At 47.6% G+C, this 22,662-nt stretch overlaps 1 protein-coding gene across 1 annotated transcript; it reads left to right on the forward strand.

Moving 5' to 3' along the window:
* Positions 1–518: 518 nt before the first annotated feature.
* Positions 519–20,838, forward strand: BCL7B (BAF chromatin remodeling complex subunit BCL7B). Its single transcript, XM_045074963.1, has 6 exons — positions 519–731; positions 4,950–5,025; positions 15,895–15,991; positions 18,126–18,296; positions 19,247–19,326; positions 19,790–20,838. Exons 1-6 carry the CDS (start codon positions 640–642, stop codon positions 19,880–19,882), a joined length of 609 nt encoding a protein of 202 aa, XP_044930898.1. The 5' UTR covers positions 519–639; the 3' UTR covers positions 19,883–20,838.
* The last annotated feature ends 1,824 nt before the right edge of the window (positions 20,839–22,662 follow it).

Raw genomic sequence — 22,662 nt, forward strand, 5'->3', positions numbered from 1 at the left:
GAGCGAAATGGAACCTGAGATCAGGGCAGGGCTTCTCTGAGTCGGATCTGGGCGTTGCAAGGGTCAGTGGTCAGTTCGCCAGGTAAAGCGACGCGAGAACTCCGGCTGGGGAACAGGTGTGGGCCAAGTTCGGGAGGCATTCTTGAGAAAGGTGTGAAATTCTGCGGTTGGAGCCCAGCAGCGCTATCTGGAAAGCGAGGGTGCTGGACACCAGGCGGACAGAACCGCGCACCTGTTAGGGTCAAGGGCCTAAAACGTAAGTCAAGGCAGCAGCCACGGCCAGAGGACCAAGGTGCCAACCCCCAAGCCCCCTGGGAGCCAGGGACCCCACTGGGAGCGCCTCGCACCTCGCCTTGCCCGCAGCACGTGCCGCCCGCCTGCCGCGCTCCCCTGCCCGCTTGGGGACCGAGGGGACTCCCAGGGCGCCCAGGGACGGCCGCCCGGGGCGGGGCGCGCAGGCGCGCTGAGGCCTCGAGCCCCAAGAGGCGGGCGGGTGCGCGCGCTTCCTCGCGCACGCGCGCACGGAGGGGGCGACGGCCGCGGTGACGCTGCTGCGGCGGGCGGGCGGCGGCGCGTGAGGCGCGCGATTCCCCGTGTCTTGGGAGCAGTGTCCCGGCCCCCGCCGCTCCCGCTGCCGCCATGTCGGGCCGGTCGGTCCGGGCCGAGACCCGCAGTCGGGCCAAGGACGACATCAAGAAGGTGATGGCGGCCATCGAGAAAGTGCGGAAATGGTGAGGGGCCGGACCCCAGGGTGCCGCCGGGGTCGCCGGCCCAGGCCCACAGGAGCGCGGGACTGGCTGGCGGGGTGGGAGCCGACCGGCGGACGCTTGGGGGGAGGGGGGCGCGCGACAAGGCGGGAGGAGGGCGCAGCTCGCGTCGGCGTGAGGTCAGAGGGCGCGCCGGCTCCCACCAATCAGGGGGGCGCCCGGCTCGTGGGCCCGCCCACCTGCCCGCGGGCCGCGCGTCTCCCGGCGGGGCTGCGGGCTTCCTGCTGCGCGGGGGGCTGCGGGGCTGGGTCCGCACGCAGGACCCCGCCGCTTCCTCCCCGCGGTCGCGGGTCTCCGGAGCCCTTCGCGATCCGAGCTGCCCGCTGCAGTAGCTGACGTGGGGGTTCCCGCCGGCCGGACCGGGCGCTCTACGTATCCGTTCGAAGTTTGCCGAGAGCCGCTCGCGGAATGTGCCCCGAGCGCCGGCGTGGCCGTCCCGGCCTCGGAGCCCCTGTCTTCCCCCGGTGCTGGGCCGCGCGGAGCCTGCGGGGCAGGCTCGTGCTGCGCGCTCGGGAGGGAGTGGAGAGCTGCCCTCGCTCGGGAACGGCTTGTGTCCTGTTCCTTGCGGGGCCAGTCGCCCGCCTGTCCTGGACCAGGAACTCCGACGGTTTACGCCGTTCACGTCTAACACCCACTGCTCTGCTCCAGCCCTTTCTCTGGCTGACTCCGAGTCAGAGCTTTAAAGCCCGGTTAGGGGTTAGCTCCCTCCAGGAAGCCTTCCTTCCCAAGACCTCCACCCATCATTACCTGGGTTTTTTTGGGGGGGGGGTTGTTTATTTGTTCAGTTCTCCACAAGTTCCTTATCTCGTATATAAGGGTTCTATATTGGTTAAATAATGATTTTTTTTTTCCCACCTCCAAATCTAGGATTTTTTGGTGAAACCTAAGAACCACCACACCTTTCTCTTTTGGCAGTCTCTACCCGCAGATCCCCCCACCCCCAGCGCCCAGCCCCCAGCGGCCTAGGCCAGATGACCTCCTCTCTCCCCTGGAACTCTTAGCTCGCTTCAGCTCTTGCCCCATTACCCAGTCCATTCCTCACACTGCTCTCAGAGTGATTTAACTTTTTTTTTTTTTTTTTTTTTTTTAGATTTTATTTATTTATTTGACAGACAGAGATCACAAGCAGGCAGAGAGGCAGGCAGAGAGAGAGAGAGAGAGAGGAGGAAGCAGGCTTCCTGCTGAGCAGAGAGCCTGATACGGGGCTCGATCCTAGGACTCTGGGATCATGACCGGAGCAAAGGCAGAGGCTTTAACCCACTGAGCCACCCACTGAGCCCTCAGGGTGATTTCATTTTTCTGGAGACTAAATATTGCCATCGCCCTCCCCTGCTGTAGAAACAAGGCTTCCGTGACTCTTCCTGATCTTAGGTTAAAGACCAGATGGTCCTTGCCATCTCACCAGACTAGCCTCAAACTGCCCTCTTTCTGGGAGTTTCTTGTCATCTTTCAGCTGGAGCCACATGCTGCCTGACATCCTCTACCCTCTTTTCCTCCCTGCCTAGTTAACTCCTAGCTCTGCATAAAACTCGCTTTCTTAAGGGACACCTTTCAAGATCCCTAATCTAAATCAGGTCCCCTTCATAGAACTTTCCACGATTGTATTAGATTGAATTATAAGACATTTCCTGTATTTGACTTTTTAACTTAATAGAAGGGGTAGTTTGATGTTGTCAAACCTAATGATTGACTATGGAATGAGCTGTTTCCAACTTGGAATGAGGCTCTGTGAATCTAGGGTCTGCACATCTTGCTGCCTGTGTCCCCAGGGTCTAGCACAGGGTCATGTGTAGTATTCGCTGAGTAAAGGAGGAAGTGGAATGGTCTGTCCAGGAGTGGATTTTGATTTTCTAAGTCTGTAGTTCATTCTTCTTTCTGTTTGCTGAACAGCATCGTCAATATCAGCATTCACAACAGTTCCTTTTTTTTTTTTTTTCTTTCTTTTTTTTTGTTCTTTTTTGTAACCTCACATTTGGACTTGAAACTTTTAGGCTCCCCAACTCTGCTTGTCCATTATCTGGTTCTTTTTTTTTTTTTTTTAAAGATTTTTTTTATTTATTTGACAGAGATCACAAGTAGGCAGAGAAGCAGGCAGAGAGAGAGGAGGAAGCAGGTTCCCTGCTGAGCAGAGAGCCAGATGTGGGGCTCAATCCCAGGACTCTGGGATCATGACCTGAGCCGAAGGCAGAGGCTTTAACCCACTGAGCCACCCAGGTGCCCCCATTATCTGGTTCTTATTCAAGAATGTCACTTGCATGTCCCCAAATGGGGAAAATTTCTTTTAGCCTTAATTTTTTTTTTTTTAATTTTATTTATTTATCAGAGAGAGAGAGGGGGAGAGAGCAAGCACAGGCAGACAGAATGGCAGGCAGAGGGAGAAGCAGGCTCCCTGCTGAGCAAGGAGCCCGATGTGGGACTCGATCCCAGGACGCTGGGATCATGACCTGAGCCGAAGGCAGCTGCTTAACCAACTGAGCCACCCAGGCGTCCCTAGCCTTAATTTTTTTAAGGCTTATCTCAAACGTAGCTTTCTCTGTAAGATAAAACCTTAAAGCAGTCTTTGCTTTAAGGTTTCAGAAACCATTGTAAGGCTTGGAAGCACCCCGTCCTGTGCCTGCAATTCTTTCTTTCTTTTTTTTTTTTTTTTTAAGATTTTATTTATTTATTTGACAGATCACAAGTAGGCAGAGAGGCAGGCAGAGAGAAAGAAGGAAACAGGCTCCCCATTGAGCAGAGATCCCGATGTGGGGCTCGATTCCAGGACCCTGAGATCATGACCTGAGCTGAAGGCAGAGGCTTCACCCACTGAACCACCCAGGTGCCCCGCTGCAGTTATTTCTAAGTGGAATCATGTTTCAACCACAGTTGCACAGAGGTCCTAGGAACTCTCCTTCCATGCCATAGCCCAGTCTTTCAGCCTTCTTCTCAACTTCCTTTTTTTTTTTTATAAGTACTACAATGATTTGATGCTTTAAAGTTTCTCTCACTCCCCCCCCCCTTTTTAAAAAGATTTTTATTTTATTTATTTGACAAGAGATCACAAGTAGGTAGAAAGGCAGGCAGAGAGAGGAAGGGAAGCTGGTTCCCTGCCGAGCAGAGAGCCTGATGTGGGGCTCGATCCCAGGACCCTGAGATCATGACCTGAGCTGAAGGCAGAGGCTTTAACCCACTGAGCCACCCAGGTGCCCCTTTTCTCAACTTACTTATCACCATGTATCACGATGATGCCCTTACTTAGTTTTTTAGTCCTATGTGCTGCTATGTGGGACCATGTCTTATACATTCTTTATCTCCTGTAGGGCCTTGTGTAATAGGGCTTTATAAATACTAGTGGAATTGAATTAATTTTTTTTTCAAGATTTTATTTATTTGAGAGAGAGAGCACGAGTGGGGAGGAGAGGGTGAAGCAGGGTTCCAGCTGAGCAAGGAGCCTATGCAGGGCTCAATCCCAGGACCCTGGGATCATGACCTGGGCAGAAGGTAGCAGTTTAACTGACTGAGCCACCCAGGTGCCCCTGAATTACTTTTTGAAAAATAAAGAAATAATTCCAGGTAGATACCTGAGTGTGAAAATGTGCTGGTACTCAGTACGGATGTAGTGTGTGAGGTAAAAAGGGCTTTGGGGGGCGCCTGTGTGGCTCAATGGGTTAAGCCACTGCCTTTGGCTCAGGTCGTGATCCCAGGGTCCTTGGATCGGGTCCCGCATCGGGCTCTCTGCTCAGCAGGGAACCTGCTTCCTCCTCTCTCTCTCTGCCTGCCTCTCTGCCTACTTGTGATCTCTGTCAAATAAATAAATAAATTCTAAAAAAAAAAAAAAAGGCTTTGGTACACTGAGAAAAGGGTAGTAGGGGGTACAGAGCCAAAGGAATTTGATAGGGAAGTCTTTCTGGAAGGGATGATTTGCAAGGTAGGATACAGGTATAATTTGATGGAAAGAAGTTTAGAAGATGTTTAAGATTGAAGGAGATTGGGGCACCTAACTGGCCCAGGAGAGGATGTTCCCCTTGATGTTGGGCTTGTGAGTTTGAGCCCCACGTTGAGTGTAGACATGACTGAAATAGAATAAACTTAAATTTTAAAAAATATTAAAAAAGATTGAAGGAATGATCCACTGAGAAGTAGCAAATCACATGAGCAAAAAATCTGTTCCATTATCGGTTTTAAGAAGTGTTTTTCTTTCAGGGAGAAAAAGTGGGTGACCGTGGGTGACACGTCCCTTAGGATATTTAAATGGGTTCCTGTGACAGACAGCAAGGAGGTAAGTGTGGAAGAAAATCAAAACAACAAAAAGGTACCGTTTATTTCCTTTGGTTCTTTCCTTGGTTGTCTCTTAATTATAAAGGAATTTATTATCCAAAATTGAGTTGAAAGTACTTCAAGGCACCCTTGGAGGTGGTCGATCCATGCCAAGCCTCTCTTTCTGTATTATTTTCCCCCTTCATTCCCTTTTCTTAACCCTTCCTTTTTTTCCAAGGCTTAGTGAACCACAGCCCAGACCTGCTTCTTGTGATTGTCAATATGGTTTTATTGGAACACAGCTATGCCCAGTGGTTTCCTCATCGTCTGTGTCCGCTTTTGAGTTGTAACAGCAGAGGCGAATAGTTGCCATAAGACCTAAACTCCTGCAAAGCCTAAAATATTTCTTATCTGGCACCGTAAGAAAAAGTTTGCTGACTGCTGCTCTTACCTGCCTAGCTATCCGCTATAGTGTATTATACGTGTTTTATGTATGTATAGACTTTTCGAATCCCTCTTCCCTGGGTTTATGTGGATAGCAGTGTATTCTTGAAAGCCACATAGTGCTGGGGCACATGGGTGCCGCAGTCAGTTGAGCGTCCAACTCTTGGTTTCTGCTTGGGTCGTGAGCTCTGGGTGGTGAGATAGGACCCTGGGGCGGGGGGGCGGATAGAGCCCCCTGGGCTCTGCACTCAGTGTGGAATCTGCTTCACATTCTCTCTCCCTTTCCTTCTGCCCCTCCTGCTCATGTGCTCTTAAGTGTTCCGTCTCTCTCTCTCTCTCTCTCTCTCTCTCAATTAAATAAATCTTTAAAAAAGAGAAGGAAAGAAAAGTACATTGCATTGCATGGTATTTGTATCTTAAAATTTATAGAGCATTGTGCTAAAAACTTGTTTCTTTTCTTTTGTTCAGCCTTGTTTTTGAGAACCGTCCGAGTTTCTGTAACTGTAAATAGAGTTACTGCCTTTGCATCTTGCATTGTGTTCTCTTACACGCAGTGACCGCATTCACCTACACCTTCCCCGCGTGGTGAACACCCAGATTGTCTCCAACTTGTGTTCCCAAATTGTTTTCAAAAAGCTCAGATTTAAAACTCATACAGAGGGCGCCTGGGTGGCTCAGTTGGTTAATCGACTGCCTTCGGCTCAGGTCGTGATCCCGGAGCCCCAGGATCGAGTCCCACATGGGGCTCCCAGCTCCGTGGGGAGCCTGCTTCTCCCTCTGACCCTCTCTCCTCCCGCGCTCTCTCACTGCCTCTCACTCTCTCTCAAATAAATACATTTTAAAAATAAATAAATAAAACACACAGAAAAGAATGTAAGTCCTAAATATATGGCATAAGGAAGAAACATAAAGCTAGTACCCTGGTAAAAATCACGCAGGTTAAAACATAGAGCATTGCCAACTTCCCGAGAGACCTCTGCTGGACTCGTCCCAACTTCCCCTCGCGGGCCCAAGGGTCTTTCTCCTACTTTTGCTTCTCTTACCACTTCTCTGCTCATTTGTAAACACTTCTTTCTTTCTTTCTTTTTTTTTTTTAATTTATTTATTGGTCAGAGAGAGAGAGAGTACACAGGCCGACAGAGTGGCAGGCAGAGGCAGAGGGAGAAGCAGGCTCCCTGCTGAGCAGAGAGCCGGATGTGGGACTCAGTCCCAGGACACTGGGATCATGACTTGAGCCGAAGGCAGCAGCTTAACCAGTTTAACCAGCTTAACCCAGGCATCCCTGTAAACACTTCTTTAACTTTATATATATATATTTTTAAAGATTTTATTTATTTATTTGACAGAGAGAAATCACAAGTAGGCAGAGAAGCAGGCAGAGAGAGAGAGGGAATTAGGCTCCCTGCTGAGCAGAGAGCCCGATGCGGGACTCGATCCCAGGACCCTGAGATCATGACCTGAGCCGAAGGCAGCGGCTTAAACCACTGAGCCACCCAGGCGCCCTCTTTAACTTTATATAAACAGCATCATAAATGATCTGTTTCGTGTGTCTTTTTCTGCACAGTGTAATGTTTGTAAAATTGATCGATGTTTGTCCCTCTCCAGTGCTGGGTGGGATTTTATTATGGGCCCGGACCATGAGTTACCTCTCGGGTCCTCCTGTAGATGGCTATTTGGGTTATTCCCAGAAATCATGCTCCTGTGAACATTCTTATTCATTATGTGGGTCAGCAGATACGTGGGTTTTCCTAGGATATGTTCCTGGCAGTGGAATTGCTGGGTCTCGGAGTCTGCCTGTGTCAACTTACAGTCGTTCATGCCGAACTCTTTCTATTCCCACCAGAAATAGGAGAGTTCGCATGACTCCCCATCCTCATGAACAGTTGGTATTGTTTTTTATAGGTAAGGAACTTGTGCTTTTAACTTGGTGACTAAGTATGTAATTACTAACAACATGGAGCACCTTTTCAACGTTTAGGGTTGAACGTCTCCGATTTCCTGTTTCAGGAAGTGTCTCTTTCATCCATTTGCTTGTTTCTTCCTTATGACTTGTAGGAATTCCCTGTATTCTAGACACAAAGTCTTTATTGATTCTCTACTAGGCAGACCTTTTTCCATTCCACGTCTGCCTTTGCACTTTCTTTAGGCTGCCTTGAGTCACGGAAGTTGCTAATTTCAATGTGGACAAAATAATCTTCTCTGTTACAGTTAGTACTTTGAAATGTTTAAATTCTCCTCTTCCTTCGAGGCCACAGAGGTAATCTTCCATATAGTCTTCTACAGGCTCATTATTCAGTTTCCCTTTACAACACACCTGGCATTGATTTTTGTGTATTTTGAAGTCGGAGCCCAATTTCATTTTTTCCCACCTGGATGTGCATTTGTTCCAGTGCCATTTATTGAAAAGACTGTTCTTTTCCTCCTACTCTTTAGAGCCCCTTTGTCATCTTTCTTTCTTTTTTAAAATTTTACTTATTCATCTGAGAGAGAGAGGGAGAGCACAAGCCGGGGAAGTAGCAGGTGAAGAAGCAGGCTCCCCACTGAGCAGGGAGCCAAACATGGGGGTCAGTCCCAGGGCCCTAAGATCATGATCTGAGCCAAAGGCAGATGCCCAATCAACGGAGCCACCCAGCCACCACCCGCCCCTTTGCCATATTTCAAGTGTCTGAGCGTGGCTCTGTTTCTGTGTGTTGCCTCCAGCTTTTTGGGAGCACAGATGACTAGAGTGACCAAACCTCAGAGCATCCTTCTGGATGACTTGTGGGGTAGATGCCCGGGAGTGGGATTGCTATGAAGGGTGTATATACCAATTGTTTTTAATAACTGCTCCCCAAAGTGGCTCAGTTGGCTAAGCTTCTGCCTTCTGCTCGGGTCATGATCCTGGGGTCCTGGGATCAAGCCCCATGTTGGGCTCCCTGCTCAATGGGGAATCTGCTTCTCCCTCTCTCTCTGCCTGCTGCTCCCCCTGCTTGTGCTCTCTCTGTGTCAAATAAAAAAATAAAATCTTCAAAACAAAACAAAAACACAGCTGTTGCCCGATCTCTCCCCAGAAGGGCTGCACCAGTGTAGTTAGTACACTTCCCCAGGAGTGCCAGGGCCTTCCGGCTTCTACAACTTCACTGGCATATGGTACGATCAGTCCTGCCATCCTGTTAGTTGTCTTTTTTTTTTTTTTTAAGATTTTTAATTTATTTATTTGACAGAGATCACAAGTAGGAGAGATGCAGGCAGAGAGAGAGGAGGAAGCAGGTTCCCTGTGGAGCAGAGAGCCTGATGCGGGGCTCGATCCCAGGACCCTGGGACCATGACTTGAGCCGAAGGCAGAGGCTTTAACCCACTGAGCCACCCAGGCGCCCCAGTTGTCTTTTTTATTTCCCGTGTTCCTGATTACTTGTTGTGAGGTGAATGATTTCATCTCTTCAGATTTCCTTTTTATCCACTTAAATATCGTCTTCTCTGATTTCTTTTGCTTACTTTTGTATTGGGTCTCCTGTCTTTACCTTTTGATTTGCATGGATTTGTTGGTATCCTAGATATAGAAAGCTCCGGTCAGATTGTTACTCTGCAGGTGTTCTGTCTGACATGTCGCCTCTCTGATAACTTTATCGATAATAGGCCTTTCATTTTTTTGTGTCAGATTCATCAATTTTTTCTTAAGGTTTTTGCTTCTTGAGTCTTGTTTCAGAATTATTCTACATTGCATGATCATAAAGGACATCTCCATCTCCTGTTACGTTTTGTATTTTTTTTTGTTAATGATGGAGATATGAATCTAATTTTAATTTTCCATTACACAGAGGGCTATCTGCCCTAATACTGTTTACTATTACTATTTACTTTCTCTCTTGATTTGTGATATCATCTTTGTTGTATACCATATTCATATCTAGTCTGTTTTTGAGCTCTCCATTCTCTTTTTTTGTTACTTATTTTGTCCTGGGCTAGAGAGATTTTTATTTATACTATTCTACTAAATTATACCAAATTATATTGACTTGTATATATTTTATACTAAATTATACTAAATTTAGTATTAATACTAAGTAGGACAGATTTTCTCTCTTGCTGTAGGTTTTTTGGAAAATAGCCTTTATCAAAATAAAAATTCCCTCCTCATTTTAGTTTCCTAAAATTTATTAAAAATTATGAATAGATGTTGGACTTTATCCAGCTGCCTTTCCTGCATTTACTGAAATGTTCATGCCATTTTCCTCCTCTAATCTGTAATCTTTTAGTAGGGTGAATTATATAATAAAGTTTCTGATGTTGAAACTTTTACATTCTCGTATGCATAAGAGAAATTCTAGGGGCGCCTGGGTGGCTCAGTGGGTTAAAGCCTCTGCCTTCGGCTCAGGTCATGATCTCAGGGTTCTGGGATCGAGTTCAGCATCAGGCTCCCTGCTCAGCGGGGAGCCTGTTTCCTCCTCTCTCTCTCTGCCTGTCTGCTTGTGATCTCTCTCTGTCAAATAAATACATTAAAAAAAAAAGAGAGAGAGAGAGAAATTCTACTTGGATATGCTTTCTTTCCGCCTCGTAGAATGCAGTGTTCAATTCACAGATACTTCATTTAAGATATTTACATTGGTTCCTAAGTGAAATTGGTCTAGATTTTCTTTTATTATCCTAGCTTTACCTTGTTATAGTATTAAGATTACATTCACCTCCTGAATAAATTAGGCAATTTCCCCTCTTGATTTCTAGAACAACTGGTGAAAATGAGAAAGTTTGGTAGATGTCATCTTTAGTACTTTCTGGGCCTTCATTATCATCATGGTAGTTTTAATGGTGATTGATGCTTTTCGGTTATCTCTGGTTTTGGTACTTATTTTGCCTTTTATGTATTCCTAGAAATTTATCCATTGCAAATAGGCCATTGGTTCTTTAATAAGTCTCGATGCTAGGTCCTCACCTTTCTTCATTTCCCAGTTGTATTTAGAAATGGGGCAGGGCACTTTTTAGTTGGCCAGTAATGCTAAACTTTTGGCAGTGGATGGCTCAGTCTTGTATAATGAGGAATTAGTTGGCCCATTCCAATGCCAGTGACACCTTGAACACTGATCAAGAGTTTTCACATGTGCTGGTGTGAAGTTATTTGTGATATTCTTTTTTCTTTTTTTTTTTAAGATTTTATTTATTTATTTTACAGGCGAAGATCACAAGTAGGCAGAGAGACAGAAAGAGAGGGGGAAGCAGGCTCCCCACTGAGGAGAGAGCCCAATGTGGGACTCGATCCCAGGAACCTTTGATCATGACCTGAGCCAAAGGCAGAGGCTTAACCCACTGAGCCACCCAGGCGCCCCCAAAGTTTATTTATTAGAATGATTTTTCTTTTTTTGAGTATATGTGCTACCAAGGCAAGCACTAATAGAATGATTTTTAATTTCTAGATATGAGATGTTTTAACTATCTTTTTAAATTTGGTGTACTGATTTTATTGAATTAATAGGATATTAGTTCTTTGGGATTATTGGGACTTTTTTTGTGATCTTATCTGGTACATGATTGGTTTTCAGACCACTCACTTGTGATTAAAACAAATATATTCTCTAGGTATGACTTAAACAATTGAAGCATTTATTATGTTAACCCAAATCTTGTGTATCATTGCTTATTGTTTTGTGTTTTTGTCCTATTATGTTTCTGAGAAGGGTGTGTGAAATTGTTGATATATTTGCTGCTTCACGGCTGATGGGTCATTTGTCATGTTTTGTTTGAAACTGTTTTTGATGTATTTATACGATTATGCCATTGTTATTATTTTGTCATGTTTGGTTTTTTTTTTACGATTTTATTTATTTATTTGACAGAGATCACAAGTAGGCAGAAAGGCAGGCAGAGAGAGAGGAGGAAACAGGCTCCCTGCTGAGCAGAGAGCCCGATGTGGGGCTCGATCCCAGGACCCTGGGATCATGACCTGAACGGAAGGCAGAGGCTTTAACCCACTGAGCCACCCAGGCGCCCCTTATTATGTCATCTTGACCTGGTGTTCATTTTACCAGTATATAATGTCCTTCTTTGTCCCTTATACCCCCAATTTTTTCTCCTCAAATTCGATTTTATTTGATATTACAATTTCTACTCTGTCTTCTTTTGATTTATGTTTGGTTTAGTGTGTCTTGAAATTCTCTTCTGTAACCTGTTTCGTGTTTTTTGTTTATTGGGTGTATTAGCATTAGGTTTCGCTGTGGGTGACAGAAAACTCAAGATAGCAGTGGTTTAAGAAGTTTATTTTACTCATTTTCTTAGTCGTCTATGGCTAGTGCTTAGAAGCTTGTATTCCGGAACTGGTGTGGTTCTGCCCCAGAAACCTCCAGGGGCCCAGGTTTCTTCCAGGCTTTCTGCTCCTTTTTTTTTTTTTTTTTTAACTTTAAAGAGAATAATGAGAATTATTAATAAATTAATTTTAGTTTAACGTACCATAAAATTTACCATCTTAACCATTTTTTAAATATACAGTGTTTTTTTATGTCTACATGTACAGTTTAGTGGTATTAAGTACATTCACCTTGTGCAGTGGTATTAAGTGGTATTAAGTACGTTCACCTTGTGCAGTGATTCTCTAGGCTTCTTCATCCTGCAAAACTAAACTCTATACCATTAAGTAACTCCCCCTTCCTCTGAGCCAGTTTTGACCTTGTATTCCGAGGTCAAGATCCAGCCATTTATTCTACACATTTAGGCTCTAACCAGCAGAGCAGAAGGATGAGCAGATAGAATTTTGTCATTTTTAGTAGGAGTCTCCTAGAAATTGCCTCAGAACTTATGTATTTACCGTGTGTGTTTGTAATAGCTTGTGTGGCATCTAGCGGCCAGGACGGCTGGGGAAGTTTGACCACCTAAAAATTCTATTAATATGCACAAGGAGTTTTGCCATAATACACTCTTTTTTTTTTCTCTCTTTGCCTCATAATGGCTAGACAAACTTTTCTTTGCTGATTAGAAAGTTCTGCATTCTGTTTTCATTTTTTTATTACCTACTTCTAACTTAATAAGACTTCTACTTCCTGTTCTTCCATGTCAATGTATGAAGCTTATCAAAGTCTGCATTACCCTTGGAACCTGGTAACACCCGTAACACATTTTTTTTTTTTTTTTAAGATTGTATTTATTTATTTGAGAGGCAGAGATCACAAGCAGGCAGGAAGGCAGGCAGAGAGAGAGGAGGAAGCAGGCTCCCTGCTGAGCAGAGAGCCCGATGTGGGACTCGATCCCAGGACCCTGAGATCATGACCTGAGCCGAAGGCAGAGGCTTTAACCCACTGAGCCACCCAGGCGCCCCCCGTAACACATTTTTAACCGCTACTCCTTCCCTCCTCTCCTACTTCCATCCCTACTCTGTCCTCAGTTTTTTTTTTTTTTTTTTTTTTTTAAAGATTTTATTTATTATTTATTTGACAGAGAGAGAAATCACAAGTAGGCGGAGAGTCAGGCAGAGAGAGAGAGAGAAGCAGGCTCCCGCTGAGCAAAGAGCCCGATGCGGGGCTCGATCCCAGGACACTGAGATCATGACCTGAGCCGAAGGCAGCGGCTTAATCCACTGAGCCACCCAGGCGCCCCTCTGTCCTCAGTTTTGACTGGAATTTCAGATCAGATATTTCAGTTCTTACAGAAGTTTCTTGTTTTAGTCACTGCTGAGTTAGACAAAGTAAATGTGACATATTATATACTCTTTGCACCTATTTTATCATAGCTTTCTCCTAGATTCATTTTTCTTGCTGCAACATACCTTCCAAGAGTTTTGTCAGAGAGAGCTTTTGTGGGGAAAACTTTCTGAAAGTATCTTTTTACTCCTGAAAATATCTTTGTTTCACTTTTATGTTTACTGATTATTTTACCCACGTCTGAAATTCTAGGTTTTCCTTCAGCATTTTGAAACTATTACTCAATTGTTGTGCTTCTGGTGTTGCTGTTGAACAATCTAGTGTCACACTAATTCTTCTGGATTCTTCCTAGGTGGTCTTGCATTCCTGGAAACTTCTGGAATTTCTTCCCTGTCTTTGCTCTCCCAGGACTTCTGTAAGACTATCCTGTGATGTTGATATCTAGCTTCTTTATTTTTCCTTTTCTTATCATTTGTTTCATCTCTTTCTTTCTCATGTATTCTTGATTTCTCAACCAAGGTTTTGCTTGTTTTCAGCTGTATCTATTTCTGCTACTAGACTCTGTCGCTTCATTTTTATTTTCAACAATTACATTAACCATACCAAATTTCCTCAATTGGTGGTTCTTCAAAACAACTTTCCAGCATCCTTATCTTTCTGAGGAGACTATGTTTTAATTTTTTTTTTCATATTTTTTTGAGAGAGAGAGTGTCACACCTGAGTTGGGGTGGAGGGGGGGTTAGGGGGCAGAGGGAGAGGGAGAGAAAGAATCCTAAGCAGGCTCCACACTGGGCCCCGAGCCCAGTGAGGGGCTCAGTCTCATCACCTGGCGGTCATGACCTGAGCCAAAATCAGTAGTCAGACGCTCAACCACCAGAGCCACCCAGGCGCCCCGAGACTTACGGTTTTATGTAAATTCTCATGTCTTCCTAGCCTCCTCCTTCTAGTATAGCTTCTTCTATTTATTGTTTTTAATGGTGCTTGTTTCTTCCAGTGTCGCTAGTGTTTTCTGTGCACTTATTTCTTATTTCCTGAGAACTCTGAGCTGCCTTGGTTAGCGCTATGTAGCTGAGGGTGGATGTAAGCCCGGCCTGTGGTTTTCCTTCCTCCCGGTGAATTTAGGTCACTGCGTGAGCTTTAGGATTCAGCCCTTCCCTCACCCCTGCTCCCTCCTCCCCTCCCTCCCAGGGAGTTCCCTAGTACCAGTCTCCTGGGTGCTGCCTTTGTCTGGGAGCTGCTGTCCTTCCTGGTCCCTGCCAGCCCCAGGGAGCTGGTGGGTGAAAGTTAGGGCAGCTCTGCTACCACTTTTGATTTTTTCATCCAGTCCTGGCTCTAGTGGTCCCATTACCCACAGGGGCCCAAGGTCAGGCAGTTAAATCTCTTGGGCTTGTGAATGGGGAGTCGCGGGCACTGGTAGAAAGTCCTTCCCCGCCCTAACCCAGTTCTCACATGTAAGCCCCTGGCCCTTGCCTAATTCCAGTTCTCCCTGCCCGGGACCCAGCTCCCTTTGTCTCCCAAGGGCTTCTCCCAGTGTTGGCTCAGGCCCCCGAGTTTATCGTCCCTCCAGCGGTCCGTGGTAGAGGGCCATCCTCTAAGGACCTAGTATAGACCTGCCAGATTAGGAAAATGGGAAATGACAATCAAATTGGTGAAGAAGTGGGAAGGATCTGAGGGACAGGGACATCACTGACCAGAGAGTAGATTGGCACAAACTCTACGTAGTGTATATTTCAAAGTTTTCAGCAGGACGCCTGGGTGGCTCAGCTGGTTGGGTGTCCGACTCTTGGTTTCGGCTTGGGTCATGATCGCAGTATCGTGGGTTCGAGCCCCACTTCGGGCTCTGCTGCTCAGTGTGGAGTCTGCTTGGGATTCTCTCTCCCTCTCCTACTGACCTCCGCCCCGCTCAAGCACATGCTCTCTCCAAATAGATAAATTTTTTTAAATCGTGTTTTTGTAGTTTCTGTGGTGAAGTGTGAAGTGTGATTGCGTTAAAATCATGTCTGCGTATGAAAAAAGTGAAGGGAAAGTGGTTCGTGAATGTGCAGCTGATTGACGGCGGGTTTGAGAGTAACAAAAATTAGATTTATGTATAACAAATAGACATGTATAAAAAGCATAAAATAGTAAATTTGAGCTTTCTCCCAGATTTCAACTTTGGGCTGTTGGGGTGCTCTCTTTTGGAAGTGTTTGGATGGATTTATTTCCTTTCCTTAGGGCTCACTCCTCGCAAGCTAGTGCTTACCTTTGCCCTGTGTTTCCCCACGTGTGTAACCTACATCGTGCTTGACGGAAATGGTGTTACAGGCAGAGGTGCACATGGGGTGGTCATTCTGGGTGGATGGCTTGACTGGTCAGTGATCAGGCTAGCGCGGCCTCTTTGTCCTGTCCCTACTTGCCTACGTATAAAGCGACTCTTTCCTGGGTCCGATCAGAGACCCATTTTTCCTTTTTCCTGCTGTGCTACCAGAACAGGAATCCTCAAATGGGTACTCTGTATTTCTCTTCCCTCCACATAGGGATAGGTGGGGTAGAGCATTCGGCTCAGGGCAGAAAGCAGAAGAGAAGTGCAGGGAGCGCTAGTGGCAGCCCGCGTGTCTGCCTCTCCCTTCTGAGTCACGATATTAGCACCGGCAGGATCCGTTTTACAAGAAAGAGCAGAGACCCTGAGGCTTGGGGACACCTTATCCAGAATTCTGTTATTCCTTGGGTCCTAAATCCTCACACTGTTGTCGTCACTCCTGTTCAGTCCTAATCCAGACCTCTGTGGTGTCTCCCACAGCACCCTTCTCCCTCTCTGTGGGTCTCCTGCTTGGCTCTGTCACATTCCTCTTTTTTTCCTTTTCTAGAAAGAAAAGTCAAAATCGAACAGTTCAGCAGCCCGGGAACCTAATGGCTTTCCCTCTGATGCCTCAGCCAATTCCTCTCTTCTTCTTGAATTCCAGGGTGAGTTGCATCCTTCTGTCTTCCTCGCAGGAAAAAGCAGCACTTAGCTCTGAACCCATTCGTGACGGGAAGAATAGTTCCACGTGCCCCTTCAGTGCCTGCTGCTCTACTGGGATCTTGCTGGCACTTTACATCAAGTCTTTTCCTTGAAGCCTTACAAGAACTGTGCAAGGCAGATGATCGGAGCTTCGTGTTCCATTTGGGGAAACCGAGGCTCAGAGGGGTGAAGTTCTGTATCTCAGGGTACATAACCAGTAAGTGACAGACCCCGTGTTAGGCTTTCTGGCCCAGAAGCTCTCTTCTCAGATGGTGTGTTTTATGACGATAGTGCCTTGGAGTAGGCCGCCCAAAGCCGGGGCCTCTCCTGTCCACTTTCAGCCAAGTTCCACCTCCTGAATCAGTCTTCAGGAAACGTCCCGCCTGCGTTGGCCCTGCGGTCCCCGTACTAGCTTCACACCGGGGTGGTGGCTGCTGTTCAGAAGGACTTGCCCTGGAGTTTCTTGTTTTTATCCTTACCTCAGCCTGTGATGTAGCGCAGGCGGTTATCATCAGCCCTATCGAAGGAAGCCGATGCTCAGGGAAGAAGTGTTTGCCTGAGCTCAGAAGTGACAGAGCTTTATTCTTTGTCTAGTAAAATGCTGCTTCTGTTTTAGCGTAGAAGATCCTGGTCTTTGTGGGAGTAAAGACTAGACAGGGCTTCCGATTTTCCCTTTGGAACAAGACTGGGAGCCTGCAGGTATCCACTCCCCAAGGTCAGGGAGTATGACAGAGGAAGGGGAATGCCAGGGAACGGGTTTCTAGCTATGTTTGGGGTGTCCAGTAATCACTAAAGCTCTGGGAGACATATGAAGGCCCTTTTCCCCAATCTGGCCACCATCCCGCCCGTCCCTTTCATTCCGTGAACATTTGATGAACGCCTACTGTGTGCCAGGTACTGGGTAGCACACTGGAGGTCCCAGGACGAGTGAGCCACAAAGCCTGCCTGCACAGCGTGGAATAGAAGGAAATCGGCGTGTAAAATAATGAGTGTGGGTGTGCGTGGGATACAACAGAAACGTGATAGAGGAGGTGGTCATTTCCACCCAAGGGAGCCTGGGACACAGGCTCACAGAGGACGTGGTGCTTGAGCTGAACAGTGCTCTGTACTGGGGCTTTCCAGGAAGACTGGAAAGAGCAAGTCCTGCCGGACACCTGTGCGTGAAGCGGGTCTGCGCAGCTGGACGATGGGTGGGCAGTGAGCCTGGAGGTCAGACGAGATTCTGTAGGTTGTGATAGGGCCATCTGTGCCTGCCCTGGGGAAGCCCCGGAGTTTGGATTGTATCCTCCGGGCAGCAGGGAGCCACGGGAGGATTTAGAGTGATCCCCCCGGCACCGGTGAGAAGGGCAGGTGGGAGAACAGGAGACCGAAGGAGCGGCCGTCGGGGTGTGGCGGGGCGCCGGGCCGAGAGCCGGAGGCCTGCCCCAAGGTGGTGGAGTGGAAGGAATTAACGGCCATGTCAGAGCAGTAGGACGGGTCAGCTCTGGGGACCAGCGGCTGCCGGGGAGGGAGGACGTCAGGGGGTGACTTGCAGCCTTCAGACAGACCTTCCCAGGTGGGAATTTCTCGGTCCTCAGGCGGTCAGGTGGCCCCCGGGGCTGCTGAAGGGCCTGTGTGACCACCTGCCAGTACCACCACCTTCCTTGAGATAGCCAAGAAGGCCGCGCAGACTTTAGCATTTTCTACTCACCCCGTGTTGAGAAAGGTTGAGGGCACAGCTGCGTCCCTCCCTTCCATTGGACGTGAGACAATACCACGTCTAGACTCTAATTGGTGGGTAATAAAGAAGGGATTGCCAAGCCTATCCTGACCTTCCTGAAATTTAAATGTTGCATAAACCTAAAGATTCTGGCTGCCTCTGGTGCTTAGAATGTATGTTATGAAAAAGAAAATGTTTAGATTATTCAACTCAGACTGGTGACTGTTTGCCCTACTTTCGTCTGTTCTGCCTTTGGCTCAGGGCGCGTCTGGGCAGCGATCATTCCATTTGGTTGTGCCCATGGCTGCCTGAGGAGGCACCCGGCCCTCTGCTGTGAACTGTTTCCTTCAAGAAAAATGACTACTCTCAGCTGTTGCCTTTGTCATGTTTGTTTTCAGATGAAAACAGCAACCAGAGTTCGGTGTCCGATGTCTATCAACTCAAGGTGGATAGCAGCACCAACTCGAGCCCCAGCCCCCAGCAGAGTGAGTCCCTGAGCCCAGCACACACGTCTGACTTCCGCACAGACGACTCCCAGCCCCCGACGCTGGGCCAGGAGATCCTCGAGGGTGAGTCGCAGTTGGCCCAGGACGAGCGTCTTGGAGGGGCCTGTACTCTTGAAGTTTCTTTTCTTTGGAGGAAGAGGTTAGAGAAGGTGCCTCTGGCCTGGCAGCCTTGAGCTATTTGTTAACAGTGTGGGCTTATGAGGGGAAGGGTTGTGTCTTCCCTGCTCGCGGGGTGAAAGAAGAGACCAGGCAGCATGCCCGAGCGGCCGGCTCTGTGCGAGGCACTTTTCCTGTCGATGCCTGGTGTGCTGCTCTGAAACCGCGGGGAATAGCAGTGTAGTCTCCGCTGTGCGGACGAGGCAGTGGAGTCTTAGAAAGCTTAAATGGCCTGTCCAGGGTCGCATAGCCAGTAACTGGTGGAACCGAGGTTTCCAGATTCATGCCCCCTGACTTCGCAAATGATGCTTTTCCCACTGTATCTGGTGCATTTCTTCTGATAACATGTGTTGATTCCCCAGCCAGTGCCGGCCTCACCAGCGTGGCTCTGAGGGAAGCTCCCTCAGCCTGAGGCAGGAGGCCTTGCAGTTGGACTGATCTTGCTGCCTTTTTAGTTTTTGTTTTGTTTTGTTTTTTTAGAGGGGCGGGGAGAGGGAGAGGGAGACACAGAACTTTTTTTTTTTTTTTAAAGATCTTATTTATGTATTTATCAGAGAGAGAGAGCACACAAGCATGCAGAGAGGCAGGCAGAGGGAGAAGCAGGCCCCCCGCGGAGCAAGGAGCCCGATGTGGGACTTGATCCCAGGACCCTGGGATCATGACCTGGGCTGAAGGCAGTGGCTTAACCACCTGAGCCACCCAGGTGTCCCGAGACAGAGAATCTTTAGCAGGCTCCACGTGGAACTTGACACGGGTCTTGATCTCACAACGACAAGGTCACGACCTGAGCTGAAATCAAGAGTTAGATGCTTAACTGATGGAGCCAGCCAGGGCCCCTGACCTTGCTGCTTTTTCAGAGCCCTCCCTGCCTGCCTCAGAAGTCGCTGATGAACCTCCCACCCTCACGAAGGAAGAACCAGTTCCACTAGAAACACAGGTAAGGAACACTTTGGGTTTTCCAGTTTTGCTTTTTTTTTTTTTTAAGATTTTATTTATTTGACAGAGATCACAAGTAGGGAGAGAGGCAGGCAGAGAGGTGGCGGGGGGTGGGAAGCAGGTGCCCCGCTGAGCAGAGAGCCTGATGCGGGGCTCGATCCCAAGACCCTGAGATCATGACCCGAGCTGAAGGCAGAGGCTTTAACCCACTGAGCCACCCAGGCGCCTTGGGTTTTCCTTTTTTTTTTTTTTTTAAAAGGGACTCTATTGATATGAATTAGACTTTATAGCATTGAGTATAGGGTGTGGAGGCAGCAAGGGAAACTGGCGTGTCCGGTTATGAGGTGGAGGATGGAGTTTGTCTGCAGGAAGGTTGCGGGTGGGCTTCTGGGCTGCAGTTAGGGTGGATGGGAGGTTCTAGTAGAGAGGGGAGGCCCTATTATAATTGCATGCTCTGCTTCCAGGTTGCCGAGGAAGAGGAAGACTCCGGTGCCCCGCCCCTGAAACGCTTCTGCGGGGACCAGCCCGCAGCGCCGCAGACAGCATCAGAAAGCTAGCACCGTCCTGGCGCGCTCCGCCTCCTGGCCCCCTGCCTCTATTTATTGCGTTCTGGTTCTGGCCGTGCTTTGTTGCTGGGGTAAGGGCAAGCACTGGGGTCCAGAGCCTGCACATAGGAGCCTTCTGGGCTGGAAGGTGGGACTTGGGGTCGTGGCATCATCTTCCCGTCCCTGGCACCTGTGTCCGCTTGCTCCTGAGAAGAGGAGCACTCCTGTCTTTTTTGCACCCCAAGGAGGCTGGAGCGGCAGCCATCCCGAGGTCCATCTGTCACCTCCAGGTAGCAAGCAGTCTCTGCTCCAGGACCTCTGGACTGAGCTGCTGGCGCCTCTACAGGAGGAAAGAGATGTGGAAGGCGCCCTCTAGAGAAGAGAGTGCCTAGGTTACTTGAACTTGAATGGAGACTGTACTTTCATGAACCTTCCTATTCTGCTAGGGGCCTGTAAGCTGCCTTGGGAGAAGGCCTGGTAGAGACTTTGGAGGGAAGGGAAGGGCTCTACACGAGGGCGGGAAAGTCTGTATAGGTTTCCTGCTGTCCTGGCGCTTCTGCCCATTCCTGAGTTGTCCTGCCTCTCGTGGGCTCTCCGGCTGCCGACGGTCCTTTGTGCCCTGCTGTAACCATCCTCTTCCCCCAACACACCGAGCTTTCCCCGGTTCTCACCTGTACATTGCATTCCAGCATCCCCTGCTCCTCTGCGGTCCCCTGCCTCCTGCCACAGACTCTGCCCCAGTGAGGATTTGAGGTTCTGACAACAGTACCCATCCCCCCCCCCCAGTACTCCTTCAGCTCAGACTTTCTAGAAAGTTCCCTCTTCTTTGAAATTTGCATGTTTAATTGAACTTTGTGATTTTATTTTTTGTTCAAAAAAGTTTAAGAAAATGGAAATGGGCAACAGTGAGTGAAGACATATTTTAGCACTGAATAGAATATTTTTAAAATTAAACTATTTGAAATATGTTTTGTTGGTATTTGAGTGCTTCATTCTTGAAGGTCTCAGGGGCAGGAGCTAGTGGGGGATGGCTGAGGGCCTGCCAGTTGTCTTACTCCCACAAAGCGGTCTTTTTTTCTTTTTTAACGATTTTATTTATTTATTTGAAAGAGATCACAAGCAGGCAGAGAGGCAGGCAGAGCAAGATGGGGGAGGGGTAAGCAGGCTCCCTGCTGAGCAGAGGAGCTCAATCCCACGACCCCGGGATCATGACCTGAGCTGAAAGCAGAGGCTCTAACCCACTGAGCCACCCAGGTGCCCCACAAAGGGATCTTCTGATAGAAATGCTTTGGAGACCCGCTTTGACGTCATCATGCAGTCTTGATTTATATTTCGTCCCTGTGTACAGTGAATTCAGCCAATGTTTGTTTGCTGTGTCTCCAGGTCCTCAGGAGGCACTCAGGAATGTTTTTTGTTTTTTACTTTTTTATATTGTGCTAAAATGCACGTAACATAAAATTTACCATTTTAACCACTTAGAAGTGCACAGCTCAGTGGCACTAAGTACATTCACGATACTGTGAATCCTGTCCCTCAGGAGACCACCCTGGCGAGGGAGTAGACCTGCCTAGAACCTCCTAGAGCGCAGTGGAGTATAGGTGCTGGCGTGAAGCCCATGAAGGTGCATGTGGGATGATGAAAAAGATGTACCGGAAACCACCCTCTTCTCTGGCTGACTTCTGCTTGAGCACCGCCCCTCACTGATACTCTAAGAAACCAGGCTAGCAGTCTCCAGCAGCATCCCGGAATCTTGATGGAGTAAGTAAGGGTTCGAGAAGAAAAAGAGAAGAGGAAGCGTCAAGCAACGACTGCAGATTATTTGCAAATAATTCAGAAAACTCCCTCTGAACATCAGTAGGCCCAATGCATAGGCACATTCGATTAAGAAAAATAGGTGTCTCTCGTCATTGATATTTTTGAAGGGTCTAGGCAGTTATTTATAAAATGTCTCACAAACTGCATTTATCTATTTTTTTTTCCTAAGGATTGCAGGTGAAATTTTTTTGGTTAGAATACTGCAGAGGTGATACGTAATTTTTCATTGCCTGTATCAAGAGAAACTTTGTCCTCTTGTCTCATTTTTGATAATGCCAAGATTGACCATTTGGCTAAGGTGTCTGTCACACCTTCCCAGCTTCAGGGCGCTTTTACATAAATAATCTTTTGGGGGGTGATAATTTTAGACCGTTCACTTAGACCAGTGATTTCAGTATCCACTGATGATCTATTTCTGAATCAGTTACTTCACTGGAGTTTGCAAAGTGGTGAGTTTTCTAAATCTTTCTACATTCATTCATCGGCAGCCTTCAGTAGATAACAGATTTCCCTTCTCTTACACTTCCCTCTCTCCCTCTCTGCCTCCCTTCCTTTCTCTCTGAATATTACTACAGGCTTATGGTTTCCCTTTACATTCAATGTGTTCACAATCTGTTGCTGTCATTTTTTTAAAATGTTCAAATTGTCCCAGATTCAGCAGGAATCCCTTCCTGCTGGCTCCTGTGTCCTTTTGACGTGTCCCCATCACTATTGGAGCACTTCCTTACTTTCAGGGACAATGTTCCTGACTCACCTTGACCTTTGCCAGCCCCAGTCCTTTTCCCAGGAGCCCTGGATCCTTTTACTGGGGAATGTATTTAGAAACCTAGATAAACCTGGGCACCTGGGTGGCTCAGTTGGTTAGAAACCTCAATAAACCTAATTTACTGGAGTAGGGGGTTCAAGGGAAGTGGTAGAAAGATTGAAAACAGATCCTGGGGCAGGGTGGGGGGGGAGCTTGATGACCAGGCCAAAGA

Source organism: Mustela putorius, unplaced genomic scaffold (genome assembly GCF_011764305.1).
Source record: "Mustela putorius furo isolate JIRA1106 unplaced genomic scaffold, ASM1176430v1.1 tig00000139_pilon_pilon_pilon, whole genome shotgun sequence".
NCBI lineage: Eukaryota > Metazoa > Chordata > Mammalia > Carnivora > Mustelidae > Mustela > Mustela putorius.

Bases quoted from the DNA above. Each gene is read 5' to 3' on its own strand.
- BCL7B (XM_045074963.1), top strand. From the start codon at position 640: ATGTCGGGCCGGTCGGTCCGGGCCGAGACCCGCAGTCGGGCCAAGGAC. The intron at 732-4,949 runs GTGAGGGGCCGG...TTTTTCTTTCAG, and splicing joins ATCGAGAAAGTGCGGAAATG to GGAGAAAAAGTGGGTGACCG. The intron at 15,992-18,125 runs GTGAGTTGCATC...GTTTGTTTTCAG, and splicing joins TCTTCTTCTTGAATTCCAGG to ATGAAAACAGCAACCAGAGT.